Source organism: Zootoca vivipara, chromosome 11 (assembly GCF_963506605.1).
Source record: "Zootoca vivipara chromosome 11, rZooViv1.1, whole genome shotgun sequence".
Lineage (NCBI taxonomy): Eukaryota > Metazoa > Chordata > Lepidosauria > Squamata > Lacertidae > Zootoca > Zootoca vivipara.
The window spans coordinates 33,537,829-33,554,779 of NC_083286.1; the positions used below are offsets into that span (position 1 = coordinate 33,537,829).

At 40.7% G+C, this 16,951-nt stretch overlaps 1 protein-coding gene across 3 annotated transcripts in view; it reads left to right on the forward strand.

Annotated features, from left to right (window-relative positions):
• Positions 1–16,951, forward strand: part of BDP1 (B double prime 1, subunit of RNA polymerase III transcription initiation factor IIIB) — a 47,916-nt gene that overhangs the window by 15,606 nt on the left and 15,359 nt on the right. Inside the window, exons 13-30 of one of the 3 annotated variants that reach the window (XM_035099861.2) lie at positions 841–908; positions 1,713–1,863; positions 2,175–2,263; positions 2,891–3,026; positions 3,141–3,223; positions 3,959–4,199; positions 5,153–5,349; positions 6,073–6,271; positions 7,013–7,194; positions 8,034–8,214; positions 8,366–8,499; positions 10,551–10,758; positions 11,400–11,605; positions 11,988–12,210; positions 13,607–13,800; positions 14,214–14,601; positions 15,423–15,530; positions 16,380–16,413. In XM_035099861.2, the coding sequence (XP_034955752.2) occupies positions 841–908; positions 1,713–1,863; positions 2,175–2,263; positions 2,891–3,026; positions 3,141–3,223; positions 3,959–4,199; positions 5,153–5,349; positions 6,073–6,271; positions 7,013–7,194; positions 8,034–8,214; positions 8,366–8,499; positions 10,551–10,758; positions 11,400–11,605; positions 11,988–12,210; positions 13,607–13,800; positions 14,214–14,601; positions 15,423–15,530; positions 16,380–16,413 (3,022 nt within the window). The remainder of the gene's footprint in view (positions 1–840; positions 909–1,712; positions 1,864–2,174; positions 2,264–2,890; positions 3,027–3,140; positions 3,224–3,958; positions 4,200–5,152; positions 5,350–6,072; positions 6,272–7,012; positions 7,195–8,033; positions 8,215–8,365; positions 8,500–10,550; positions 10,759–11,399; positions 11,606–11,987; positions 12,211–13,606; positions 13,801–14,213; positions 14,602–15,422; positions 15,531–16,379; positions 16,414–16,951) is intronic. The other 2 variants (XM_035099862.2, XM_060280222.1) reach the window with 2 other exon arrangements.

A 16,951-nucleotide genomic window follows, 5' to 3' on the forward strand; every position in this document is an offset into this window, starting at 1 on the left:
GTGCGTTGAAGACACTGCACATGCATTTGCAGTCCTGCTACCAGACAAGGGAGTGTTACCACCTCTGATAGCTTATTTGGACAAGGACTCATACCAAATGTTCTGGGAGCTCACTGATCGTTTCCCATTTCTTTGTTCTGTATTTGTTCCTTCGGGTAAAACAACTCAGAATGAGTGGAGGACCAGCTGGGTGAGGGACTGTTTCAGCCTTCTTCTTCCCAGTTATTTTCCCACTCAAAATTGCCTTCTTCCCAAATGCCTTTTTTTCCTTGAGGAAAAACAAATAAACCAGGACCTGTTTCCCTTGGGGAGAAAAGCAGCCTGGGAGAGAGACAATTCTGAGAGATGACTTAGGTGAGAAGGAAAGGATTAAGCAGTCATCAACCCACATGGGGAAAACATTCATGGCACTATGTGGAATATGCATGTCCACCCAGAGAGTGCCTTCAGTGGGGGAGATGCACAGCAGTCTGCAAAGATTTTTGCTTCGTATGCACAAGCTGTAAAAGCTTCTGACACATTATCATCATCACTATTGTTATATTTATATATTTATATATTACATTTGTATACTACCTTTATCTTCCAAGGAGCTCAAGGTGGTGTACTTGGGAGCTGGCTGAAATTCTGCTTTGGTTCAATTTCCCCCCAGAGAGTTGGAGAACAATGTGTACCTTCAGCCATGACACACACATGAAATTCTCATCAGTGTTCACTTCTGTTTTGTAGAGGAAGTCAGCTTAGTGGTTAGAAGTTCTTGCTCCCTGGCATAGCCTCTCCCGTAATCATTAAAGAAGCCAGGACCATAGGATCATACTAACTGTTCTGATTTCCTTGCAGAATGAAATAGCAGAGTTAGATCAACCGGATGAAAATACAGCCTCTCCAAGTTGTAATGATGAGCTTATGTGAGTAAAATAATTGGCCATGATTCCCATTTCCCCACATATAATGAAACTAATCCTTTAACCTGATTTGGGGGTGGGAGAGGCTTTCAAACAAGTTTGGAGTTCAGGTGATCTCTCTATGGATAGAGTAGGAAGGAGGTTCCTGTCTATGATCTCATAACTGCTATTCCTGGTTCTCAGCCTTGCTTTTAATTTATTACATGAGCTTGGTAAAGTTGGTCTGGATATTTTTGAAAAGAAAACTCACTACCATTTGAAGTGAATAAAATAACAGAAAAGGGGTGGACAGTATATGATGGGTGTGAGGTCTATTTGCCGAAAGGAATCTGTCTTTTTCATTTCATATTTGCTTTTCTAGAGTGTAATCCTATGTATGTAGATTCAGAAGTAAGTCTCATTGAGTTCAATGGGGCTTACTTTCAAGTAAGCACATAGGAATTTGTATGTTCCTATTTCTGTTTCTTAATGTTTATAGAAGTAGATCCTCTGCTGTGCAAGATTGAAATACATAGTTTGAATCCAAAAAGTGTGAGTATTGTTTTAGTGGCAAGTCTTAGATTTTTACCAATTTCTCCATCCTGCAGAAAATTTCTAGGCTGTATTGCATGCCTTTCTGGAAACTCATGTAACACTCAGAAGTGGCTTTTGGGACACAGGGGGTTTCAGCAGGAAGTGACTGGCAGGAAAACATAATAGATGGCACCACCACTTCTACATCCCATAATAAATTATGTTAACTGAGACGGTTGGTGATGGTCTAGATTTGTGTGTTGGAAAATATAAATATGTTCAATTTAACTTCAGGGAAACGGATAGAGCAGCTATTGAAAAGCCCACAGAGAAAGGACAGCTACAGAGACTTGCATCAGAACCGTCAGAAGAAAGAGAACTTCCAGTTGATGACACATCTGAGGGCAAGATTTCTCTTTCAGAGGTTCTGGTTGCTGCAGAAAAGGTATGGGACTAAATAATTTTAAATTAATACAAGCTTTTATTGTCTCTTCTGTGTGCATGGAAGCTAGTTTAATTCACAACCCAATCCTGTTTGCAGAGGGCTTAGGAGATTGGTTGCATTGTTGCACACACCTCTGTTGTTATTTCAATTTGTATACTGCATTTTATCAAAAGACCCCAGGGTGATGGACAGCATTGCGGACACATTTTATGGAGCATAATAATAAAAACATAATACAAAGCACAATAAATAGACAGCATAATGATAATACAGTAACTCTTATCTAAGTTCTTTATGTCTCTTTCATTTAGAGTTCTGTGCAAGATGAGACTGTTAACATAACTGAACCTACCACAGAGCAAACAGACAGAGCAAGCAATGATGTGGCAAATGAATCCCAGTAAGTATATGTAAAGTAGAAAGACTGAAAAATATGGCTTACAGTGTACATCACTCACCACTTACAATATTTAGCTGTGGTGAAGGAAGCTGCTCCTAATAGTGCCTACAGAATGTCATCTTCTAATCAGACATTGTAGGAACTACTAGGAGTTAAGCAGCTTACGCTGATTTGCGTTTCTTTGGGATAGAAGAAGAGGTGACATTGTGGAGGAATGTCTTGCTTTGATACTGAACCAAATCTATCCTTTTTAGAGATGAGTAAAATAGTACTAAACTTTAACCGTGACAGAGCATTAGGCATAACTGTTGTAATGAGTGGAAACTAAAAACAGAACTTTTCACAATTTCTTTTTGGATTTTTTGCATTTGAAATCACTTAGACATTTTAGGGAAGGGATGGGGAATCTGGTCCCATCCCCGATGTTGTTGGACTATAGCTCCCATCGTCCCTGAGCATTGGCTTTGCTGACTGGCGCTGATGGGAGTTGTAGCCCTACAAAATCTGGAGGGCCGCAGGTTTTCCATCTCTGTTTTGGAGAGTATAAATAATTGTTTTTATAAATTATTTGCAGGTTTTGCCTAAATAGTGTTGGGATTATAATTTTCTCTCTCTGTGTGTGTCCAGAGACACTCAAAAAGGACCTGTAATGAGAGGCCGTCGGCAGAAACCTAAACCTAATATATTGAAAGTGTCGAGCAGAAAAGGAGCATCTCTCCGGGACCAGCCTGAAAAGCCAGAGGCTGATGAAACAGTAGGAAAGGTATTCTAGATGTTAGATTTAATTCTCCCCTCGCCCTGCTCCTGCAATTTGGGAAGCTGAACTACTATTATTTTAAAAATGTATACTCCACTTATTTTTATGCCTATTCCTCAGAACAATGACCAGCATGATGCACTCAGTATCATCACAGAGGAGACTGCAGAAAAAGATTGCCAAGTTTTAGATACTGAATCTCTGTAAGTACATTTATTCAAGTTTATTCTATAATTTATAGGCTTACTGTTAGAGTTATCCCACAGCAGGTTGCTCATCGACATATTATAAACTTTAAAATTGTTCTATAAAACACAATACGGCTAAAACATAATAGCAGCAGCAGCAGCAGCAGCAGCAGTTAAAAACAGTATCAGAGAATTAAGCAGATTCAGATAAGCTGGTCTCAAAGCATATCATACTTTAAAGACCAAAGCCAGTACCTTGGATTGGGCCTAGAAATTAATAGGCAGCCACTGTAGTTGGCACAGAATAGGTGTGAGATGACTGGAACACTTAGTTCTCATAACTTTTCTTACTACTGCTTTCTGTACCACCTGAAGTTTCCAGACAGTCTTTAAGGGCAGACTAGTGTAGAGCACACTGCAGCAATCCAACTTGGAGGTTAAGAAAGAAATGTATTACAGAGGCAATGTCTGCTTTCTCTGGATAAAGCCACAGCTGGTAAACCACTCCTGTTTTTATTATACAACTATGCCTGTTTATATACTGTTGTTGTTGTTGTTGTTGAGGATATACCTTTGGTTTATTCATATGGGGAGAGTTGATCCTCCATGGTGACAAGCTTCTAAAATTTGAAGTGCCACCTGTAATTGGTTCAAATAACAATCAGGTTCAATTACATTATGAAATGAAGGATCTTTGCAATGTTTAATACACCCTAATTCTTTCCCTCCCTGAAATCATTGTTCTTTCAGGACTAGTAAGAAATCACAAGAAAGCAGCAAGCAGGTTGTCTTGAAACCTGCACCATTAGCAAGGGGACGAATACAGAGGCCCAAGCCAAATTTAGGAAGGGTTGCTAGAAAGCCGGAAGAGCCAGCAAGAAACATGGAGGCAGAAGAAGAAGAAGAGGCAACTGATGCAGCCATTGAATCATCTGAGAAGATTCAGATACAAGATGAATATAACAGCCACGAACTCCCAACTGTTACCACAGTAAGTACCACAGCCTGCTTCCGACTGTACATAAAACATTATGTAAGCACTTGACATTTTGGATGAATTAGATTCCAGCCAGGAAACATTTATGCTTCTTACAAACCAGTTAGTCTCTAAGGTGCCAGAGCACTCATTTTCTTAATATAGATGGTAAGATTCACATCTAAGTACTCAAAGCTTTCTGTATTGTATTTTTTCCTGGAACCCCACATGCTTTCCATCCCCTTTGTTATTATTTTTAGCTAGTTTCATAAAGCTGAACATGCACAAATTAAATGAGAGGAAGTTGCAGGCTTACTGTACACACAGTCTAGATCTTTAATTCAGAATTCTGGGGAATGGGTTTCCTGCTGATGTAGAAGCTGTACTCCGTAGATGCACAGGGCATTCTATCCCTATTTTAGCAGACAGCATACAAACCTTGCTTATGTTTGTGGGACTGGGTCCTATATTTGAAAACATTCAAGAGCTCAGCATTATTTTGCTTAAATAAGATGCATTCTGGTCCAGAAAATAACATGTGCACATATTGGCTTTGTTACCAAAGTAAAAACTTGCCTTCTTTTTTCCAGATGTAATCCTCAATAATTCAAAACATATGTTTTATTGTGCTAACTGTAAAGGGCAGCACACTTTTGAATTGCATTGACCTCATGAATAGAAGAATCCTGAGCAGCCTGAAAACTTACTGCTTTATCATACCAAAGCAGTCTAGTACATTAGCAATTTTGACACCCCCAGTACCAATGTAACTTATATTTTTTGTAACTATTATTTTTAACTGTTCTTTCCTTTTATATTGATATTAATTTCTTACGTTAATGCGGGTTAAAGGCTTAAAAGAACACACTGCTCTCGTCTAAGTATACACTAGCTGAATGTCTTCAGATTATTTTCTTTATGAACTATTACACGTTGGAGGTTTCAGAGAAGTTTAATTTGTTTCCTAGGAGGCAGCTAGTTATGAAGCTGACATTCCCCACTGTGGTGTTTTAGAAGACAAAGCTGTTGCCAGTACTGAGAAAGTGCTTTTGGCACACACAATCCAATCTCCTGTAAAGACACTCTTTGAATGTGAGAGCCATGAATTTAAAAATGTGTTTCCGTCAAGTGATAAAGTGGAGGATGTGAAGGATCTTGCTACCAGGTAAGGTTTATTATATTTTGAAGGTTAAAAATAAGGGGCACAATGCCCTCTTCTTAATGGAAAAAAATGCATACTGACATGTGTGTATGTTTGTGGCAAATATATTGTGCAGGCACTCCCCCCGCCCCCAATGCACATTCCACTCGGGTTCAACCATGTTTACGTGCATTGCCACAAAATAAAAAATAGCGCAGAAATGGCATGAAAAGAGTGGAGAGCAGTGGAAAACAGCTTGCCTGACTGCTCCAAGTGTCTTGTTGCCTCCACCCACTCATCCTTTTTGGCTTTCTTCTTCCTGGCCGCCAGAGCCATCGTGTGTGGGGTGCTCTGCGCTTCCCCCTGCCTGCCCACCTACCCATGCCTCCCTTGCTCACTTGTCAATTTTGTTCCTTGAGCAGGATCTGAGAGTCCCTCTGCCCTTTGATTGCCATCACCCACTCCTTCGCCGCCCCACAAACAGGCAGCAACATTATTTATTGGGGCATGAGTGAGAACATCTGTTGCCTGCATGATAATTATGGGAATTGTCCTTAGTAATTGAAACATGTGCAAAGAGTGTAAGTAAGCACATATTCATGTGGGTTGTGGTGTTGTATTGGGCAACACTGTGTTGATTAGTTTTTTTGTTGCTCCTGAGATTTTAAAAAGGAAAACAAAACCACACATCCTTTCTTGCTTACTTAGAAGTTATAGAAGTCCTGTTGACCTTTCTTCATCCAACAGAGATTCCAGTTTTGTACAAGAAGAAAAAGAAAATTCTGCTGAAGTAGAGCCAACTTTGAAAAGTCTAAAGGAGAACACAGAAAAGGTGGCAGAAACAGAGGAATTTATACAAGCAGAAAAAGAAATGCTTACAAATGAACATAAGACTGACTCTGGAGAAACTATCCTGAGTGAAGGCAGCAAGTCCTCTAATCTGGATGTAAGACTTATTTTTAATGCTTGTTCTTGATAATTTAATAGCTTCAGGTTGCTGTATCGTTTGCTCCTGAAAGTACCCATGAATTCACTATCATCACAATAAAACATTAAACATTAAATTATATTTAATACTGAGATTTATAGAAAGCCCTGTGTGGGACAAATGGTGTATTGGCAGTCAGTTTGCATGTTGTTTCCTATGAGATCACTTGTTGACCTTAGGCCAAAAATGAGATACTTGCAGTTTAAATTCAGGAGCACAGTGTCACTATTTTTTCCTTTAAAAAAACCCAGGAGTTCCTGGCATTGTATGGCAAATCATTCTTGAAACTTAAGCATGAAGGATTTCTTTGTGAAGGATGTCCATGTTTTAACAAAGACATTAATATGATTTTCTTAATTTGGGGTGGTTGTTTTTTAAAGTCACATAGGGACAGGCTTGTAGTAAACTGCATGAACTATTTACAAAGCTTAACTGAATATCAGATTCTTAAAATGACTGAGAGCTAGTAGAACAGTTCACCTGGTTTAATGCCACTTTTCCCTTTGCTGATGTTGCATTACTTCCATGTACAAGAACTGAAAAATATTACCTTGTATGTTAAAATAGAATAAGCTTTTGGTAGTTTTGTGTTGTACTTGGATTCCCTGCATGATTTGTGTGTGTGTTTTCCCTTGAACTTTATAATATAACTGCATGCATTTTGCACCAGGTATTAAACATTCTGATAATATATTTTAGGAAACTATAGCATGCGTAATCCTGCCATCGTCACTTTTGTCAGAGGGGAACTCTGCAGATACTCAAAAAGCAGCTGCAACAAATGAGACCCACTTGTCTCCCCCAAGCCATTCAGACTTCAAAAGTAGTGATCCAAATGAAGTTTTATCATCCCCAGATATCCAAGAAAATATTACAGTTGGGTAAGGATCTATCAGCTTTTAAAGAGTTTTATCAGTTGGAAATCCACTTTCCCCCCTTTACAAGTCTGCTGATTTGAAACATAGGTTGAAAAAAATCTATTCATTTGATATGTTGATAGATGTTGGAGATAACGGATTTTCCTCAACTGAAAATGAGATGCAATAAAAAACATCCAAAATTAAACCTTGTTTTCCATCCTTCTGTGATGGAGCTATTGCCAGAACAGGTTTATCTGTCTCGCTTTGGGGCCAGGGATACCCAAGCAGCCTTGCCACGGATTGGTTTATTCCCTCTAAACTGATCACTGCAGTACCATTTCTGGGGATTTCTTGATCTTCAGGAGTCACTGTTCAGAGGTGGGACATGGTGCTGCAGTAGTGTAGGCATGGAACATGGTTCCCTGCATCTAAGCCGTAGTTAACTAGGGAATCCTTGGGAAAGAAATGAATGTGTGATTACTGAAGATGAAAGCAAGATAAAGCCACATAATTAAATTTACTGATGAACTGAAAAGAAAATCTATTTTGATTGGTTGAATTTACTTATGTGCCGTTTTTCCACAATGAACTGTGTCCAAAGCTGACAGCCGCAAAAGGCATATGTTGGGGAGGGCAATGATGGTAAGTCTCTCCCTCAGCCTTGTGGAAGTACCAAATGCTGGTTTTATTGCACTTGTTTTTCTGTTACATATTTGAGAAGTACACTAGTTACCATCTGTGAAACATGGGATAAATTATTAAACCTATGGATATAGTTTTGTTACATGTGTGTATCACTGGTGATGTATCTGATGAGTGATTTTAACTGCCGTATATGCTGCTTTGGGTCTCCCCTCCAGCAAACAGAGCACTGTTCAGCCAACACCTTTTCTCAGAGGCAGATTCCAGAGACCGAAACCTAACATAGGAAGGGCAGCTGGAAGGAAAGAAACACCATCTCTAGGAAATGAAGCAGCAGCAGCTGGAACTAAGAAACCAGAACTGCAGAAACATGGACCTTCCAGAACTCTCCCTGCAGTAGTAAGTTAAGAAAAGGGCCAAACTTTCTTTAGTAGTAAAGACATTTCAAATTAAGAGAGATTTTGTTTCTATATTTTTGCAAATACAGTGTAAAGTTAAGACCATCATTGCTAAAATGGTTTCGCGTTTTGATGTTCGATATTACTTCCAGCCTCAGTTAAAGAGTGACAGAAAAAAATTACCTGCTGAAGGCGTGGAGAACAGATTGGTAGACATGGAGAAAGTGATTCACGAAGACCCTCAAGCACCCAGTACCTCTCAGAATATTTCAGATCAATATCCCAGGTGTGTGTTCTTCAACAAGGTCTTGTTAGCTTGTCCCAAACTCCCTTTATTATGTGTGCATGACTTTACAAATCCTCCATATTTTTAAGAGTGCAGTTATTCTCTGCTGGGGCCCCAGTGGGGATAACTCTTCTTATGCCCTCAAGCTGGTGATGCTCAGGTTTTGATAATACAGCAAGAGGGAAAACAAATGGGGGTTCTGCTGTGACACAGGGTAGGCAAAGGTTATCTAATTAAACCATCTTAGCTATAGGAGAGCTTTGGGTTAGTGCATTCCCACTATTAGCAACTAGAGGGCACACAGTGATAAGAAAAAAGCAAATCAAGTCCTCCTTAACCGGGGTGGGGTGGGGTGGGGAGGGAGTCCTAGGTTATTCCACCTTTCCCTTTTCTTGTGTGCGCTTGCCTTGGGCTTTCTGGAGCTACCTGTTTCCTTCCCTGCTTGGGAAAACCTGTACCTCCTTCCTAGCAGTCTCCCATCTGCTCCCCCATCACCCAAGGCTATCAAAGCATGTTTAAATGGCCATTTATCCTCCCACACACTTTGGATGATTACATACCCTCCTTTCTGTTCTAGCTGCAACTGTTTTTCTCAGGTGTGGAGATTATTGACTTGAGGCAAGGATGCAGCTAGCATGGGGCACAGCTCTGGCAGAACCCCAATACACTTTGTTACCAACTGCAGTTTCCTAGGTCCGAATTCAGGAAATGGCAGTTGTTGCAAACCACAGAGTCACATTTCCTCTCCTGCTTCTTTGTAGAAAAAAAAAGATGAATGATAATAATAATAATAATAATAATAATAATAAATTTTTATTTATACCCCGCCCTCCCCAGTCAAAAACCGGGCTCAGGGCGGCTGACACCAACAGAACCACAATAAAACATAAAAACAATTAATTAAAATACAGATTAAAATACAGTATTAAAATTTAAAGTGCAGCCTCATTTCAAGTAGGCCATAAGTGGCTGACACCAACAGAACCACAATAAAACATAAAAACAATTAGTTAAAATACAGATTAAAATACAGTATTAAAATTTAAAGTGCAGCCTCATTTCAAGTAGGCCATAAATCCAAGCCATGAGGGAGAAAAACACAGGGGTCAGGCTGAGTCTAACCCAAAGGCCAGGCGGAACAGCTCTGTCTTGCAGGCCCTGCGGAAAGATGACAAATCCCGCAGGGCCCTGGTCTCCTGGGAAAGAGCGTTCCACCAGGTTGGGGCCAGTACTGAAAAGGCCCTGGCTCTAGTAGAGGCCAATCTAGCCATCTTGTGACTTGGGATCTCCAGAATATTATTGTTTGTGGACCTTAAGGTCCTCCGCGGGGCATACCAGGAGAGGCGGTCCCGTAGGTACGAGTCCCGTAGGATCCTGAACCCTTTTCAGCATATTAGATCTGAATGCAGCCATTCAGCTCTTAGGCATTACTTTACTTCCTCTGGTTAAGTTTGCTCTTTCTTGCGCTAGAACTGCCACTGAAAGAGAAGCAGGGTTGCTCAAGTGGGAAAATCTGTGAATTTATTAATTAAGAATATTTCTAAGCTAAACTTTCGGGTGGAGCTATCTTTCCTTCCTCAGTAAAACTGTAAACAACAACTATTGAAAACAGTTAAAACAATTGTAGCACTGGCTTTGTAGCTGGTGCTGTAGCCAGGAGATATAGATTGGCTGCAGATGCAGAGGTCACAAGACTACTGCTGCTCTCAGCTGCTGAGGCTGGCTTGCCTAATGGTGAGAGGCTCAGCATGTGCAAGGCTAGCAAGCAGGGGGAGTAGCTGTAGATCAGGCATAGGCAACCTTGGCTCTCCAGATGTTTTGGAACTACAACTCCCATGATCCCTGACCACTAGCCCTGTTAGCTAGGGAGCATGGGAGTTGTAGTTCCAAAACATCTGGAGAGCCAAGGTTGCCTATGCCTGCTGTAGATGGTGAAATGATTGAAGTCTCTCCTCCCTTCTCTCCTGTTTGGTTTTTGCCACAAACAGCACTCCCTTAGTTCCTGGGCCTGTTGAATCACTTCAGTAACATTTTCTCCTTTTGTGGGATAGGGAAAAACCAACTTCCCAAGAGAATAAGCCATGTCCTATCAAACCAGCTCAGCTGGTGAGAGGTCGATTCCAGAGAGTCAGGCCGAACCTTGGAAGAATGAATGACAAGAAAGAAGACCCCGTGTCAGAGAGCATTACTGTTCCAGTTGAGGGAGACATAGGAAAAGCAGAGGTGACCAAGGAAAGTGATCTGCACCCACCTTCAGAGGTTAGCCACACACTTAGTTTAATTTAAGCACAGCTTTACCTGTTCCAACATTGTGGGAGATGCTGCTGTTTTTCCAGTTCATTTTTGGGCAGGTGAGGGAGCAGAAGGGTCTGCATTAGGAAAGGGGGCACAGAAGCAAAATGGTTCTGTCCCACATCCTGAGATTGACCATTTTTCTTGCAAAGGCTTTATAGAGTTTTTCCCACATCTTTTTCTATTGTATATTTTAAATTAATTGTGTTTTTCAACAATGAACCTATTTGTGTCACCTTAAAGACTCATAAATTTACTGTGGGGTGAAGTTTATATGAGCCAGCAAAGCCAAACTTAAATTCCTACAGCAATGATAATTCAGACAGGAGTCAAACAGAAAATTCTTAAAGAGTTGAGCATCTTAAGACTCTACAGGGAAATTCCAGTTCACACTAACTTCTGGATCATAATCCAGATGAAGCTTTTGAGCAGGGATGCCATGCAGATGTTGGTAGACTGCAGCTCCCATAATTTCTGATCATTGGCTGTGTTGGTAGGGGCTGATGGGAGTTGGAGACCAGCAACGTCAAGGGGTTGAGCACTATGTTGTTAGGGTTATGTTTTCTCTGTTAGTAAACTGACAAGCATATGTGTTCTAAAAAATCAAGGATAATGTCAATGTCCAGGCATCCCTTGGTGATCTGGAGAAAAAAGAAGTGTCAGAATCCAGTGAAGCCCCATCATCCGAAAGGTATATTGATCAGCAGAAAATTGATTGTCCTGAGAAGCCACAGGGATGTGAACTTCCAAAAGACCAAAAAGAAATGTTTGTTTCTAAAGATGTTGAAGGAAAGTGTCTGGATCCTTCAGAAAGGTAAAATAGTTTTCAATAAGTTAAGTGTGTTACTTTGAGAACCCAAGTCTTTATATCAAGTGTTATTAGAACTTTCAGTGATCTCCAAGCTGAAAATAACCATGCCAGAGGGGTGGGGTTGGGGTTTTGTTTCTACTTTTTCTCACTACCACAAATTTATTGGGTTCATGTGGAGGAGCTAAGAAGGAGCTAAGATTGGTACTGGGTTTTTAAAGGAAAAAATATTAATATGGTCTAGAGACTCTAGACAATAAAAGGTAGATATACCCACGCGCGCGCGCACACACACACACACACACACACACACACACACACTCTTTCAGGAGTAACTAAACACTGGAATGATCTAATTGTTTTGCTGTTGCTTTTTCTTTTTGGTCAGTGATATCTCTGGCACTCAGGAAGGGAGTCTTTCAAAAAGCACAAAATCCACACAGCTGTTGAGGGGTCCTCTTCAGAAGCCAAAACCAAACCTAGCCCAAGCAGCTAAAAAGAAAAAAGCCTCTTCAAAAGGAGAAGTCAGCATCAAAGAAAAAACTGGAAGCAGTACACAAAGCAACACAACCCCAAGTGACAGCAAATCTGGGGAAATACCCACATTAATGGTGAGCCCTGATCATGTTTTGATTTAAATGGTTTTGACAATATTGGATTTTCATAAACAAGCTAGTTGTCAGTGGTGTATTAAGATAGGGGGGGCGTGCCGCCCTGGGTGGCAGGCTGGGCGGGGGGCAGCAGGCTGGACGGGGCTGACCTTCGACGGCTGCCGCACGACGCAGTTGCCGCCATCGAGGACTTAAGCCCCAATGCGAGTGAGACTGCCTCACTCCATGGCTTGCTCGCAGGGTTTGCTGTGGCGCCGCCCGTAGGCCTGCGTGCGCATGCGTCATGCATCATGACGCATGCATCGTGATGTGCGTTGCATGTGCACGACGGACGCCCCGTCCCCCCCGGCTGGGTGCCTTCGGGTTTGCCGCCCCGAGCAGCCAGAAGGCTAGCGATGCTGCTGCTGGTTGTTGAACTGCTTTTATGCTGTCTGAAATCACCTGCAGCAGCATGGGAACAGCAATGAAATCCTAGGATGAGTGGAAAGCACCCAATCATGCAAAGGGTGTTTTTTTCTGATTTCGAATGATTCCCTTCCCTCCGCACCCACCAGATGCAGTGGCCTGTGTCACAGTGAACCCTTTGGAGGGGTTTTCAGGGGACACATAGAGCTGCACCAGGAAGGAGAAGCCAGGAAATCCTCGAGGTGTATGTGTTTTTGTTTTAGCAGATCTTATTCTCAGGTTCAAAGTCCTTGAAATTGCCTCCCGTTTTCTTTTTTAAGGTTCCTTTGGCAATAAGATACACAACATTAAGATTTTGTAGCGTTCTCTCTCCGTTTCTTTCTCATTAATTAGTTTTATTAAAGTGGTAGCCTCACTGGCCTGGTGTTCAGCTTTTAAACCACAGCTAAGCTTAACTGTAGTTTAAAGTTACGTGCAAAAGAGGTCACTCTGTGGACCTAGCACAGGCATCCCCAAACTGCGGCCCTCCAGATGTTTTGGCCTACAACTCCCATGATTCCTAGCTAAGAGGACCAGTGGTCAGGGATGATGGGAATTGTAGTCCAAAACATCTGGAGGGCCGAAGTCTGGGGATATCTGACCTAGCACACTATCCACTTCATTACCAAAATTAGTAATGGACTACAGATATAAATCAACAAGTATAACCTGGTTTTTTTCCCCCTGTAGCTGTTAAAACAGCCACCTTTAGTGTCAGTGTGGAAAGCCACGATATAATTTAGATAATAAATTTGACATTTTAAAAAGAAAGACAATTATTTCAACATTTTTAGATAAAACTGAACAGTTTTTCAGTTTTACCTGAATGTTAAAGAAGCTGGTTGTCTGCTGCTTTTGTTTAAAGCTGAATGTGAAAGGAGGGGTAGGAGATCTGAAAGGACACAGAAGAGTTTAACGTATTAAATTTGGCACAATTTTGTATTGTTTCCAGCACAATTCCGCATCATCTTCTGAATCAAGACAAAGAAATCATATAGATAGTATTGAGATGATGTCCCCAACAGGACACGGGCACTCTGGAAAATGTGATTCTTCAGAACAGTCCCCTTGGAGTGGAAGTCAAATCAAGAAAGAAACCTCTAAGGCCCATTCAGTCCAGGAGAGAGCATCTGAAAGAATAAAAGGGTAAAGTTACTCTTTGAACTTTATTCTTTAAATCAGGCACCCCCAAACTTGGCCCTCCAGATTTTTGGGACTACAACTCCCATCATCCCTAGCTAACAGGACCAGTGGTCAGGGATGATGGGAATTGTAGTCCCAAAATATCTGGAGGTGCCTATTTTGGGGGTGCCTGTTTTAAATGGAAACGTGGGATATAAATGCTTCTATGAATAAGTAAAACTTGAACATTTAGTCTATATTGATAATGTAAATGCAGGCCCCTAAGGAAAAACATGTTAGCAAAAGTTTTGTATCTGTTTAAAAAAGAGTTGATTGCTATCTTTTTTCATCACAGAAGAAACATAAGTATGCACCCTGGCTTTTCCACCTGTTACAATGAAATCTTCTTAACAAAATGTCTTTTTATACTTATTTAGAAAACAAGTGAGAAGGACAGTGAAACAGAGGAAAAACATAAGTGGATCAATAACGTCTTTCACTTCTGAATGTGAGAATGACCTTAGTGAAAAGGGTAAACACTACCAAAAGGGGAAACCAAATGTTGGTAGAGGCAGAGGTTCAAAACCAGTCCTTCGCAAGAATGCTAAAAAGGAATATGGGAATTCAAAGGTTAACCTGGTGACTCTTAGGGCTTCTTCTCAGCAAGAGGATGATGATGATGATGATGATGGGGATGACTTTGAGCCAGACTATGAAGTTGAATGCTTTTCACCAGAGGAAGTAAACAAAGCTCCAGTGTTTGTTCCTAAAGGGCTTCGATCTCCAAATCCAGTTCCTGTTCAGATTGAGGAAACAATGGAAGAGGTATGACTGAAACACCTGTAAAGTGGGGGTAAGGAACCGGTGCCCCTCCAGATGTTGGACCCCAACACCCATATGGCCTAGCCAGCATGGGCAGTGGTCAGGAATTATGGGATTTTCAGTCTCATAACATCTGGAAAGCTATAATTGCATCATGCCTGCTGTAAAGAGATGACTGCAGATGTGCCAGTTCAGTGTGTCTCTCTGATTGGCCATACTTACAAATAGCTGCTCAGCATCCTTTAAGCTAAAGCAGAAAATAGAAGGTCTTAGACATTTTATTGTCAAGTATGAAAGAACAGCTAATGGAGAAGAGTTGATAGATCATTTTGCCATGACAAAGATGGTCTACATTATACAATATGGGGCCGATTGCTTGACATGACTTTAGTTTTTTTGGCCCCCGTCATAGTCTGTGACATAGAATTCTTTCCATGTGTTACCTTACTGGCAATCTGATGACTTGTTCTTAAGAAAGTTATTTCTTCAACATTTCATTTGATGTTATCTGTCCATTCCTTCCGTGGCCCCCTCCCCCATTAGCAATTGTTCATCTAAATATTCCTATTCCTAAGAGTGCATGCATACTTAAGTCCCATTGAGGTTTTGCTTATGCCTCTTTTAGGAATAATTGCATTTTGAGAATTGTGAAACACATAGCACTTTGACTGCATCTGAAAATATATCATACCGTCACTTTTGTTATATTTAACTGTGCAGATAGCAGTTACAATGCACACAGGACATTTCTTAGATCCCTTTTCAGGATGTGTTTGGTTTTGGGGAACTGCTAAACTGAATTGGTATGCTTCCTTGTCCAACAGCTTGAGATATATGAGAATGTTGCGGATGAGCCATTTCTGCATCACGAACTGAATGTAGATGCTCAGCCTGTGATTCAGAGAGAGAAAGGATTGTATTCCTCACAAAATGTAAGTATTTTGATTTCCCCCTTTATGCAATATCATTAAATGCATTTAAAACTTATTTTCTCTAGCATAATTCAGTTCTTGTTACTTTAGGACAGTTAACGTATGATTTGCATGAATAGGGAGAAAGGCTAGCGAAGATATTACACTTTTGTGATGCCAGTTGAATAATCCCCACTCCCTTAAGCAAGATGAGAAGCAAATGTTTTAGGGAGTGGCAATACTGATTAAGGAACTGAGTTATTTTTAGCAGTGTATTCATCTATTCAGATAATGCATGTAGCACACCATTCCAGTATGGCATGATAACAGGCAATCCTGTAGGAATGTGGAGCCTTGTTGTTTGTGCTGAGGTAGGCCTTATTTGCTCTTCCTCCTGGTGTGACTTGGCTCTTCCTGTTTCCCCGCAAGGTGTCCACGTGGCTTAAATGAGCTATAGTATGGCTGATGATGTCATTTGAATATGGATCATGGTTTGCGTGTTTCAAACAAACCATGCACCGGGTTCATTTAAACAAAAATGAAATACATGAAACATGAAATAAACATTAAATGAACCTTGTGCATGGTTTGTTTGAAACAAGCAAACTATGATCCAGATTTGAACAACACAACAAGCCAAAATATGGTTTGAGTTGTGTGGGGAGTGTAGATCCATGTGGTAATAGGGGAGCAAGTTCATGATTAAAACACGTTTTATGACAAAATGTGGCTTATGATATGCCAGCCAAGGTGTTATTGTCACTATGCATGCAAAGTGAAAAAGCAAACTGATCTGTAGAATTTAATTTAATTGGAGGGGGGGAAGGATTCAGAACTACAGTCGTTAACTTGTGTTTCTTTTTATCTAAGGCGGTTGCACAAGAAGATCAAGAAAAGAAAGCAGGTAAATGGTGCAAGTTGTTGACACTGAACAACTGAATAGTCACTTAAAGAAACTTGTAGTCATGAAATTCTTATGGGTTTGATTTTCATCCTTTTCCTTTTGGGCCATGTCTTCTAGCAGGAACTGTCTTACTATTGATTGATATAAGCCACTGGGAGCCTTGCTTTGAGTGAAGCGAAGGGTAAAAATACTACAGTGGTACCTTGATTCTCAAACTTAATCTGTTCTGGAAGTCCGTTCCAAAACCAAAGCGTTCCAAAACCAAGGCGCGCTTTCTCATAGAAAGTAATGCAAAATGGATTAATCTGTTACAGACTTTTAAAAACAACCCCTAAAACAGCAATTTAACATGAATTTTATTATCTAACGAGACAATTGATCCATAATATAAAAGAAATAAACTATGTACTGCAGCCCCACAATCAATCAATCAGTAGCTGAACTGGGTTCCACACAGTCACAAAAAAGCCTCAAAAACAGACAGACCTCAGTGTAACACTCAAATCAGAAGCGTAACACTCAAATCGGAAGTGTGGCC